The sequence below is a fragment of the Paracoccidioides lutzii genome, assembly GCF_000150705.2.
Source record: "Paracoccidioides lutzii Pb01 unplaced genomic scaffold supercont2.6, whole genome shotgun sequence".
NCBI classification, from domain to species: domain Eukaryota; kingdom Fungi; phylum Ascomycota; class Eurotiomycetes; order Onygenales; family Ajellomycetaceae; genus Paracoccidioides; species Paracoccidioides lutzii.
The window spans coordinates 671,804-683,409 of record NW_015440952.1 but is presented as its reverse complement, the minus strand read 5'-3'; the positions used below and the strand labels follow the sequence as shown (position 1 = coordinate 683,409).

Below are 11,606 nucleotides of genomic sequence, written 5' to 3'. Positions count from 1 at the left end.
TATAACAAACCAGGACCACACCAAAATAAAAGCTCAAATTTACCTCCACCCTCCCACCCTCCCCTCGTCCCACCTAGCCCTCATCTCCCTCCTACTTTCCAACTTAGCCCCTTCCCCCCTCACTTTCCGAACCCACTCCATAACCTCCCTCTCACTCGCCTTCCCCTCACTATCACCCTCACTCTCCAAAAAGCTCTCCTCAACCGCACGACACACAGCTTCCTGCTCCGTAATACCCGCCACAAGCCGCTGGTACAGGGCTTTAGGAGACCAAGGCTCCAGCGCGGTGTCCATCTCGCTCTGCTTCTTACGCCACGAGAGTTCAAGAGATTGGTGCTGGAGGAGGAGGGATTCTGTGGAGTCGCGCAGGGAGTGCAAGTGGCTTTCGAGGGAGAGGAGGTGGTTTGCTAGCTGTTTGTTGGAAGCTAAGACGGTGGTGAGGTGGGCTTGGGTGGCTGGGTAGGAGACGTGGGTGGTTGAGAGGGCGTGGAGGAGGGTGGGGTTTTCGAGGATGGCCTGGAGGTCTGTCGTTCTGTGGGTTGTGAATTTGGTTTTCGGTTAGCTGTGGAATGGAGGAGGTGTGAATGGGGGTTATCGCATGTGGGGACAGCGTACGATTTGTCTTTCAAATTATCTGGGATCCAGCCGTCATCTATGTCTGGGGGTTGCGGAAGGGTGGTCGGCGAGAATGCGTCGTCTGGTAAGGAATCGGCAGGGCAAGTTAACGGTGGATCTCCCTGCGGACTTGTTTGGCCTTGCGCATTTGCAATAGATATATTGGATTCTTGAGGTATAGAGCCGGACGGCAGAGGAGGGAGGGGGAGAGGAGAGCCTGTCTGAGGTGTGTTTATTCGACTCGTTTCATGACTGCTAGGTTTCGGCGGCGGAGGCGGGGGAGTTTCGGTGTCAAGGTACGAGTTGGAGTTTTTGGGGTTCCCTGGGTATGATGAGGAGAGCGGAGAATACGATACAGGCGGTAAAGACATCCTGAAGTCGTGGCAGAACAAGACCGGGGTTTGAGAGGGAGGATTAATAGCTTACAGAAGATTTATTGGATGTTGCCGAGTTGATGTTGATTTCCTTAAGGCGATTGAATGAATTGGAATGATGTCACCTGATCTAGTCGAGCAACCTATTTATTTACAGGGTATGAATATCCACAGAAATTATCAAATGCTTCACAGTGTTTTTATTATCATTTAATTGCTATGACTGTGAGCTTTATATCTAGCATTGTGCAAGCCTTCACTTTAATAGACTGCGAGCATGCGCTAAGTACAAGAATTTGCACTCAAATTCTGAAGCTTCTCTTCCCTGCTCCCTCAGTCGCTCAGCCATAATACTTCAATCGTGAAATAAGCATCACAGGGATATCTCCTCTTCTCATCTCGAAATAGGAGGATATCGTTGCTAATCGGGTTTCATCCTGCATTAATTCAGGATATAATCGTCTTCTAACTCCTATCACGAGCTCCTGACCGCGAGTTGCCAATGACATTAACAGCGGGAAATCTGTCATGGAGCTCCCTGCGTAGGAACAATAGAATACCACAAGAGATTATCTTTCAGGCCAGTGTATCCTCTGCTGTTGGCCTGGCCATAGCCTTCCCGCTCAGAGGAAGTGTTCAGGCTTTTGCGAGGTAAATCGCCATCCTCACAGTGGAACGCACCGTATTATTTAGACATTGGGATAGGTATTGAGAAATCCCGTACATGCTCCGAGTTTGCGTCTCGTAAAGCCATCCGTTTAATCCATCCGTCGTCTAACATCCCTTTCTTGTGTTTCTGCATTCACCCCCCTTAGCGCATCTGTAACCAGCTTCCGTAGTTCCCGTTGCCCCTCCTCGGCATGGAAGTTTTCACTAGTAGCAAGCTCCTCAATTCTTCTTCTGAATTCTTGATCCACCAACTCGTCTCCGTTTGCAGCTGGGTCAGGCATGCTTCCAATATTGACATTGACATTCGGTGGAATCGCAGTTGATGGATTTAGAATCTGGGAAGCATCATTTACAGCCTGGCTGCCCTTTAGGTATTGAATCAGGGATGGGAAATCCCCATCACTGGCTATGGACTCCTCAGCTTTTACGCCAATATGGTTTTTGTGATCTCTATCCACACCAAGTTCCTCAATTAGGCAGCGGGCTACTTCAACAGATTCCGCAACGAAAAGGCAGGTTTCTCCGTCCTCGTCGACAAGATTGATGTCTACCTGAAATTCTTTAACGAGGGCACGGAGCAGGTCGAGATGCCCGTATGAGGAAGCAGCATGAAGGAGGGAATATCCATGTTCATCTTGAGAAGAAGCTAGGGCAGGGTTTGACCGGAGAAGCGGGAGGAGTGAGGGTGAGTTGTCAGCAGCCAGAACGAAGACGTTGGGTTGGGCGGGGGACATGATGCGTAACAAATAAGTTAATATCGTTATCGTTTCAAAGATAGAAAAAAAAAAATATTGATTTATTAGTGAGCAATGGGTTGGAATTAACAGGAGCTAAAAAAGTAAACATATACTGGAGAATTCTTGTACAAATGTGAGTAACAAACCCATGAATTGAAGAGTGGTTTCGCAGGCGAAAAAAAAAAAAGAAAAAAAAAAGAAAAAAAAAAAAAAAGACACAAAATATACAGATAGACACTACTTGCCAGATTGAGTTTAGGCGGTTAGTTTCACCTTATTACCCAGAGGGTTTAAACAACCAATCATTGGTTCCAATGAATGGCGGCAGCAATGACAACATCACAAACAACAGACTCGAACAACCTACACCAACACCAACTCGGGTCCATGGAAATCGTGAGTCATGATCTTTAGGTCAGATAGTTTCAAATAAATAGTTTTATAGACTCCTTCCATGTAACCGGAGTGGCAGTTCCCTGTCGCCACTTACGCTTGTACTTTGGGCTTAAAGGTCTAAAAGGCGCCGCCTCCGCCGCCTCCACCATTTCCCCCTGATCTTTGTTCATTATATACAGAGTTTTCCTTTTCATACATTCAAAACATGGTGCAGCAAGACATCGACGAGGTTGCCCAGCTCGTTCATGGCTTAGAGGCTGCCAGCGGCAGCAGCAGGAGAAGAGGTGGAGGAAGTGGTCCAGGAAGACGGACGTTTTCCTGCAAGAAGTCTACCTTTCTCGTTCAAGGATCAGATAACATCAGCGTGGACTCTTGGAGGTTCCAGGATTGGGATTACAAGCGGGATGATTTGCCCACCTATGCACGCGGCCTATTTACCACCAGGAATAAGAACAACAATTATGAAATCGCCATTCGAGGGTACGATAAGTTTTTTAATGTTGACGAGGTTGACTCGACACGGTGGAGGAATATTGAAACAAATACAATAGGGCCATATGAGCTGAGTGTCAAGGAAAATGGCTGTATTATTTTTATTTCTGGATTGGAGGATGGCACCTTGCTAGTATGCAGCAAGCACTCGACTGGCGCTAGAACTGATGTTACTGTCAGCCACGCTGTTGCCGGTGAAAACTGGGTGAGGCACCACGTAGCCTCTGTTGGCAAGACAGTGGGAGATTTAGCCAAGGCCCTGAGAAGCAAGAATTTAACAGCTGTCGGAGAACTTTGTGATGACCATTTTGAGGAACATGTTCTGGCGTACGATGAGCAGGCAGCAGGCATTTATCTCCATGGCCTCAACTACAATGTTCCCCAATTTGCTACCCTACCTGGCCCCGATGTTCACAAATTTGCAGACGAATGGGGGTTCAAAAAGGCGCAGTACCTTATGAAGGATTCCCTATCTGATGTGAAGACCTTTGTGGAGAAATGTGCTGAGACTGGATCGTGGGATGGGAGGGACACTGAAGGATTCGTTATCCGGTGTCAAATATCTGAAGGGGGTGCTGGACCGTACAGGGACTGGTTCTTTAAGTACAAATTCGAAGAACCATATCTCATGTACCGGCAGTGGCGTGAAGCTACCAAAGCCATGATTGCGGGACGACAGTTAAAACTCAAGAAGCATGTGGCCATTACGGAAGAATATCTGCACTATGCAAAGAAGCGGCTCGTCGAAAACCCACAGCTTGCCAAACTCTACAATCAAAATCATGGTATCATAGCAATGAGAGATGGCTTCCTGAAAGAGCGTGGTCTGAAGGGCTCAGAAATTATTGCTATGGAATCAGATCAGGGAGAAGGTGCTTCATCTCTTGCTAATGTGACACAGGATGTCGTCTTAGTCCCAGTCGCCTCAATCGGGTGTGGTAAAACCACTCTAGCTCTTGCTCTTGTCAAATTATTTGGCTGGGGACATATCCAGAATGATAATATTCAGGGTCCCAAGAACCGCCCAAAGCGATTTGCACAGGAGGTAAACAATTCCCTCGTAACGAATAGGGTTGTCATCGCAGACCGCAACAACCACCAAAAGCGGGAAAGAAAGCAGATCATGGAGGATGTTCAGAGGGCTGTACCAAAAGCCAAATTTGTTGCTCTCCATTATGTCCATGAACCTAAGGAAATGTTGCTGGGTGATATCAGGCAAGTTACTCAGGCAAGAGTTCTTGAACGAGGCGATAACCATCAGACCATCCAGGCCAACAGCAAAGGCCGGGACTCCGTCATTGCGATTATGGAAGGCTTCTTGAATCGATTCGAAGCCGTAAACATAGAATCTGAACCTGATTACAGCTTTGATGAAGTAATCGACTTAAACGTCATGGCCTCTTCCCGTGAGAACCTGGAAAAAGTCATCTCAGTTTTACACTCCACGTTCCCTAAACTCATGAACGGTAAATTGCCAACTTCATCCGAACTAGACGACGCAATCGACGAAGTCATGAAGAACTACAAAGTTGAGACAAAGCACGACCTCAGCTTCTCAAACATAAAGAACTCGAAACCAGCACCAAGAGAAACCCCAGATCAACTCGCCAAACACCTCGAATACTTTAGAATATCCTTAAAGTCTAACGAAATAACCAACCTGCTTTCTTCACTATTCCCACCCTCCACCCCTCCCGAGAAAGCAAAACTATATAACCACCTCCGAAACTCTCGCCGCATCCAACCCTCCTTCCACGTAACCCTAATCCACCGGGCCTCCCAACTGACCCAGCCAGCCATCTGGACCCATTACCAAGATCTTTACAAAGCTGCTATCCAAAAGCAACTCAACCAACCAAACGGTGATGTCGTCGAGACCCCAACCCTAGGCACCTGTCGTGTTCGAATCGAGCGTCTGGTGTGGGATGACAGGATCATGGCGTTTGTGGTGCGCATTTGCCCACAGGAGGGAGATTTGTGGCCTTGTGCGAATGATATCCCGCATATTACGGTTGGCACTGCAGCGCCTAACGTGAAGCCGAAGGAGAGCAATGATTTGCTGAAGCGTTGGCTGGAGATTGGGGCTGGGGGAGAGACGGGGATTTGGGAAGCTAAGATAACTTCTGTTACGGTGTTGGAGGGGACTGTTGGAGAGGAATTGAGGAGGTGAAATTGGTTTGCGGATTTAGAGGGCCGACTGGGGGAATGGAGTTGAGGATAAGATTGGATGGGTGGTTTTCGTGATTATTTTTGTTCCATTAGAAAACTACTTCATTTTTATCGTTGATCTCCTATGCCTAGCTGCGTTCCCATGAGGCTGTATCCTATGTTTCGTGTTATTCATATAAAACCCGTGCTACATTTGAAATTGATGGGAAGAGATGGTAAGTAGAGGGAGGAATGAGATGAGATGAGACGAGACGTCGCGACTCCCTACCAAGATATGGGTGGATTGCGGTGATAGGAGAATGGTGTCAATCCACTCTTGCCTACTTGCAAAGATATCAATGTTTCCCTATTCCATTCTTAAAAATGATATCGATACTTGTTGATGAACTGCGGTTGAGATTATCATTTGATAAGCGGTATTATGTAGTAGGTAGCTTCCATCCATCCATTGCTTGAACTAAAAGAGATGACAAAAGGGAAAGTGATGATTTGAAAATGTATCATCAAAGTAGAGGGGGAACTAAATTTACCACAGGATAAAACACTTATCTAATAATCATCATACGGAATCTTCATGTGCTTTGCTCTAATGCTTAAAGAAACATCCAATAAAAATAGCTAAATTTTTAAGTGGCAACAGCTAAAGTGTATATATAACAATCATAATACAGTTTGCTGATTCCATCATGAAAATAACCAGCAGACATAATTCAAAATATTGCTTATGCTAGTTCAAACAATCATGCAAATATAAAAACTCAAGGTGGTATTACATCGATAATCAATATGCTTCCTCTCCCACCATTCTTTAAATCTCCCCTAATCGTTCATCCAGGCTGTAAACCTGCCTCCCCCAACACGCGCAGCTAGTCTCAGGCCGGTGCTACCCATCGGAAAATAGCTAACTAGATACCAGACAAGCGCAACAAGTTGGAAGATGGAGGATATTAAAGTTAGGAGTGTAGAATGGAGCTGTTTGGTGACGTCAGAAAAAAAAGTTAGTCGGATGACTTTGCAAGGAATGATTTCAGACAGGTTTCGGAGACGGGGGGATTAAAATAGAAAATGTTGAAGATATGTTTAGAAAAACAGGGTATGGAATAGAGATAGAGTTAGTGTGATGGAGACGTAAAAGTGCCCGGATTGAAACATAGATTTGCTTTGCAACCTGTTATGGTTTCTGATATGATTACCACGGTGGAGCTTGCGGTGAAGAAATTAGTGCAACTTTTTTTTTTTTTTTGGTTGGTGGGGGGGGAAAGAGAAATGTAACATGTCCAATTCAAAACTGCGAAGCACGCACGAGCCACACTCGAGGGTGGAATAGAGTTAATAGTGGGAAGGACTGAATGAGGTATCTCTTTTTTGCGAATAAGAGGAAATTGGATAAAATGCAAATGCGGACGCTATGATATGATTCCAAATGGGGAAGTATATGCATGAAAGTCCGGAGTATGGAAACAAAAGGGAAAACTTACTCCGAGAGCAAAGTATAAAGTTAAGGCAATGGATATAAAATATGCGGCAGTGAAAGGGAGGCGAGGCCCCGACACTAAATGCCTGGCATACTGTATGGCCCCCATTAGAACGGCCCAGGAGGTAAGAAAGAGTATGGATCCGACAGACCACCTTTTAAAAGAAATGTTAGCTATCATAAATGTGAGCCATCCTGAATCCCAACAGAATGACGTCTGAGCTTGATGTTTTAACTTGGCATTTCAACAAGAAGAAATGGTAAAACGTCGGAGGGTAGGATAAATGTGCCGACGATGGTATGCTGACGTGCAGAGAATGAAATGAAGAAAGGCCCTGGTCCACAATAAGCCGAAGCCGATATTGGCAGCGATTTCGAGTCATTCAAGCCCCGAGGCATTGCATCTGCGCCTTGTCCGTGTGTGGTGTGCGGGTAAAAAAAGAAAAAAAAATGGGCATACGTCATAGCATAAAAAGTTCAACGCAGAATCAGACAGGGGGTAGAACTTACAGGACTGCAAATTTTCTAGGTCTGAATATCAAAGGGAATAAAATGAGTCCTATGCAAATTCCAAAACACACCAGAGACCCAATCATGCAGCCGGCGAATATCAACATTCGGTCCCATCGAGTTACTGCGCAACAAGACAGAAACGTTAGTATTTTGAACACCGCGAATGGGAAGCTGAGAACAATACGCTGCCATTGCATTTGGAGTCCTGACAAAATCACCCTACGGCAGAGGTTCATGTGAGACCGTGCGGACGCAGGAACTGAGGTGTGTCACTTGCACCCTGGCCATAGAGATGACATGAAATCGACTCTACGGTCTTAATGAAGAATAAGTCATGGGACTCACAAGCAAACCATGCCTCCTCTTCCTCTCGCCTCGTTGGGAGCGGTAATGGTGCTCCAGGACCATCTTGAGCAGGAAGTTGAATATAACCGCGGTCCGCAAAAGGGTTAAGTGATTGAAGTGACGAGAATATCGAGTTCGAGGATCGGTTTGTAGGTGCGGTTTCTGGCTCCCTCCTAGCCCAACCCAAGGAATTCATCGAGTCACGAAACGAAGTGGATGCCATCTTCTACAACAGCTGCGAGAAATGCTTCCTAGCGTTTATTTACTTTTTCAGTCGTTTTGTTGCCCAAGCTTCTTTTTGAAATTTTCCAGCCTCGCTCAAAACTAGATGCACGACGTCGTCTAACGAAACAGCTAGCTATCGGCTCGCTTCCTCCCGAGAGATCTGCATTCCAAACCAAGCCAGAACTGATAGGTGTCCTTCAACGCAGCTGAATTATCTAGCTATGCATGAATGTATGTAAATATCTCGCGCAGATAATATACAGCCAAAGGAAAACGTGGTGGTGGGTGAACTACTGGTCAGATGGTCAGTATTCATTGGCCAACCTCTTGTAGAAGTGTCTGCAGAATACCTGGGATGCGGGGAGGACGGGGAGGAATGTCGAGATCCCAGAAGTTTACCATGTCATTTTCATTCAAGTGCACGAGATATGATGTAATTGTGCAGACTGACCTTGTGTGTCTGCTGGTGTCCTAGCCAGCAGGAGAATTAATAACGCGCAGTAACAAGTAACAAAGGCTGCTGACGGTGGAAGCAAATGAAGTGGTGGTCCGGTATGCTGGGATGGAGAGATCACCGCAAGGATACGAAGGTAGCAGCGGTAATATCTGGGGATGCTGGTCAAAGACTGCGAATATCTAAACAACCATGAGTTAGCTCGGGGTCAACATCGACTGAGGTTTGGGGTCAGATGATCATTCTAAGGGTGGTGTTGCTTCTGGCGGAGGAGCAAATGACTTGGCCGTGATGCACAAACCTTGGGAGTTTCCCTCTTTGAAGGTAGCTACCAAAAAGACCATAATAGAGTCGTTTACTTGGTTGGCATAGGGTTTTTTTTTTTTTTTTTTTTTTTTCCAGGACAAATATGTAGCTGAAGAATGGTGTCTGACCGAAGCACTTGAGCAATTAACTGCCAGCAGCGAAAGTTGAGGTTGAAGTTGACGTTTGAGCGCGAAATGCGGCTCCGTGGAATGTTGAGGCTGGTTGCTTAGTCACCGTTAACTGTTAGTTAGTTAGTTAGTTTGATAAATACATAATAGGGCCTCTAAGTTTAGGTTTGCAGCCACAGCCCCCCAGTTAAGTGTTTTGGATTATTTTGGGGAACAATCAACTCATAGTAATTGTTACGGTTTTACTGCCAGTCAATTGCAGACATTATTATGGTTCGCATGGTTTAGTTAGAGCTTTTGACCTCAGACTCACTGAATCGATTTTTCTGATCGGTAAACATCAGAAGTTGAAATCTAGCACCTCATTCGTCCTCGGGTGATCGAAAGGATTTTGTAATTCCTGGACCTTTGATCAAGAACTTGGTACCCATTCAGAGAGCGATTTCCGGCTTTCGCCAATGCTCCTCCAACCCCGGAAATCTAGCATTGACCTTCATTCTAATCCAATAGCCTATAGGCGAACTTTGCTTCCCGAAGGTTTTCCAAGTTGCTGATTCGAGCGTTGCTGACGGGAGTTTCCTTGGTTCTACCCAGGCATGTGGTAACAAAAATCAATTGGATGCTTGCCTCCACTGGAAACTTTGCGGCGTCGCTTCAAATTTGTCGAATCACCAGCCAGGATGAACCTGCAGACCCCGGACTAGCTCTTCGACAACCGATTGCATTCATACTGCGTAGTGATATGTCAATGCTCCTTCGTGCGCAACTGAGACACGGTTGCTGCTTTGAACCTATCGACAGACCCGCAATAATAAGGAGGACTTTTTCCAAATTGTTGTAGACTTTTATGTCCTACCAACATCCCAACTAACGGGAAAGACATTGGGAGCGGATAAACGCGTCCGTTGTACCAGTTCCTGACAAAAACCTTGACGAGAGAATCAAAACGACAAGCGTATATTCACCCTTGCGCCCCCATACAAAAATTACGTTCAAGGATCATGGCACTTACGAATCTTGTTTTAGCTTCCCATCACAATTCGAAGACCGGGATGCCGTACGCACCTCTGATTGCGTGGGTATTCCTTGATATGTGAATTGACGGGCCCTGTATGACGTGAAAACAGGGATCTTCCCATTTGGTTGGCACTCATCCAGAGCGTAATTCATAGTGGCAACCCAGCTGAACCTTCATGAATTAAAGAGTGAAGAAAATGTGAATAGATGAATGCCAAAAGAGGTGATGATGCCTTATTTTTGTTCTTGAGCCAATTCAAACTAAGTTTAATCATACATGAAGGGTATTAAGTTGATTGTTTAGAAGCATTTCAAGGATGGTTATTTCGCAACTCAGAACACCGGCATAATACCTTCCCCATATCCACCGCCATTCCTCTAAGTTGCCGCACGGGAACTCCGTATCCTTCCCGAGAATATCCAAGCTTACGGCCTTGCAAACTGGAGCATGGAGATATTTTGGAGTAAAACCTGGCCACTTCGAAGTTCTAGTTCTTGGAATAACAAAATCAACATATTTCTGGCATTCTCTGCCTGCGTCTTTGCTCTATATCCGTCTAGATTTGACACGCCATTCGTATGGGGAAAGCCCCGCTTGGCAAGAAGGGTTTCCGGATTCCGCAATATGTGGTTCAACGTTGACGATCCGGAACTCTAGATTGGGGTGGTTGGTTGGGAGGGGGGTTGGTAATTTTGGCTTAGTTCATCGATCCGGATACGAGATGCCTAGCGTATCTTGACCCGCATGTTCCGCTTTCTGGAGGGTGCTCTCCGAGACCTCTTGCGTGGCCAGGTGACAACTTCGATACCTCCACTCAAAAAGACTTAAGAGGGTCTATTAAGTATCCATCTAGTTGCTTGGTAGATCTAACTTCTTGTCATGCTCGAGACATCCTTAGGTGTCTGTATTTTCTAGAATGCAGGCTGTCCAAGTCCAAGATGCATGTCAGTTCTGCAAATGCTGCCTTCACCTTTTGATCTTGCTTCTGGATCTAACTCGTGCAGCTCCATTCCGTCGATCATTTTAAGGCATGCTGCACTTCAAGAGGAGCTTGCAGATTAACTAACTGCCAGGTGTAGACTGATATCAGATTAGCTGCCAAGTTATTCTTGTTCTTTTTGATATCATGGAAGATAGAAAAGGACTAGTTATCTTTTCCTACTTTAATCTTACTTTAACATTTGAACGTCCCCATATGCCTTCTGTATTCACCGTGTATACCTAAGGAAAAGGTCGATGAAAACCCGCCTAGGTAGAGGGACTCACTCGCCCGCTTGTCAGGAAATGTATCTCTTTCTCCTTTCTCTTCTTATGCCCATCCACCCCTTGAGACGCCTGAATCAACCCCACTACCACCAAAATTCACAAGCCAAATGCTGTTTTCACTTTTACCCTGCGCCCCCTTAACGTTTATTCCCCAAGTCAGTTGCTGGATGGTATTGTGGGCTTCATGATACTTACTCACACCCCCCTTCTTCCACCCCTTTTATATCAAGAGATATGAAATTAGTCACATTGCCTAGACTAGATTGCGACAGCTGACGATGATTGACACCGGTGGTCTTGGTTGTCTGCCTACCTGTCTTGTGCATGGGGCTTGACCTTCTTGTCTCTTCCCTTCCTGCTTCACACCATCTGTCTATGGTTTCCTCCACCCATTCTTCCCACCTGCCTCGCTGCTTTCGGTGCAG

General features: G+C 45.9%; 5 protein-coding genes across 5 annotated transcripts; 1 reads left to right on the top strand and 4 right to left on the bottom strand.

Annotated features, from left to right (window-relative positions):
• Positions 1-39: 39 nt before the first annotated feature.
• PAAG_02803 (hypothetical protein) lies at positions 40-986 on the bottom strand (the record flags this gene model as incomplete). The annotated part of the gene is made up of 2 exons (XM_015844757.1): positions 40-532; positions 616-986. 2 exons carry the CDS (start codon positions 984-986, stop codon positions 40-42), a joined length of 864 nt encoding a protein of 287 aa, XP_015701835.1.
• A 761-nt stretch (positions 987-1,747) lies between these two features.
• PAAG_02802 (ankyrin repeat-containing protein) lies at positions 1,748-2,392 on the bottom strand (the record flags this gene model as incomplete). Its single annotated transcript, XM_002795280.2, has 1 exon — positions 1,748-2,392. One exon carries the CDS (start codon positions 2,390-2,392, stop codon positions 1,748-1,750), a length of 645 nt encoding a protein of 214 aa, XP_002795326.1.
• A 604-nt stretch (positions 2,393-2,996) lies between these two features.
• On the top strand, positions 2,997-5,453 carry PAAG_02801 (tRNA ligase; the record flags this gene model as incomplete). Its single annotated transcript, XM_002795279.2, has 1 exon — positions 2,997-5,453. The coding sequence occupies one exon, from the start codon at positions 2,997-2,999 to the stop codon at positions 5,451-5,453; it is 2,457 nt and encodes an 818-aa protein (XP_002795325.1).
• A 2,218-nt stretch (positions 5,454-7,671) lies between these two features.
• PAAG_11552 (hypothetical protein) lies at positions 7,672-8,007 on the bottom strand (the record flags this gene model as incomplete). The annotated part of the gene is made up of 1 exon (XM_015847183.1): positions 7,672-8,007. The coding sequence occupies one exon, from the start codon at positions 8,005-8,007 to the stop codon at positions 7,672-7,674; it is 336 nt and encodes a 111-aa protein (XP_015703207.1).
• A 1,757-nt stretch (positions 8,008-9,764) lies between these two features.
• PAAG_11551 (hypothetical protein) lies at positions 9,765-10,067 on the bottom strand (the record flags this gene model as incomplete). Its single annotated transcript, XM_015847182.1, has 2 exons — positions 9,765-9,825; positions 9,910-10,067. The coding sequence occupies 2 exons, from the start codon at positions 10,065-10,067 to the stop codon at positions 9,765-9,767; spliced, it is 219 nt and encodes a 72-aa protein (XP_015703206.1).
• Positions 10,068-11,606: the final 1,539 nt, after the last annotated feature.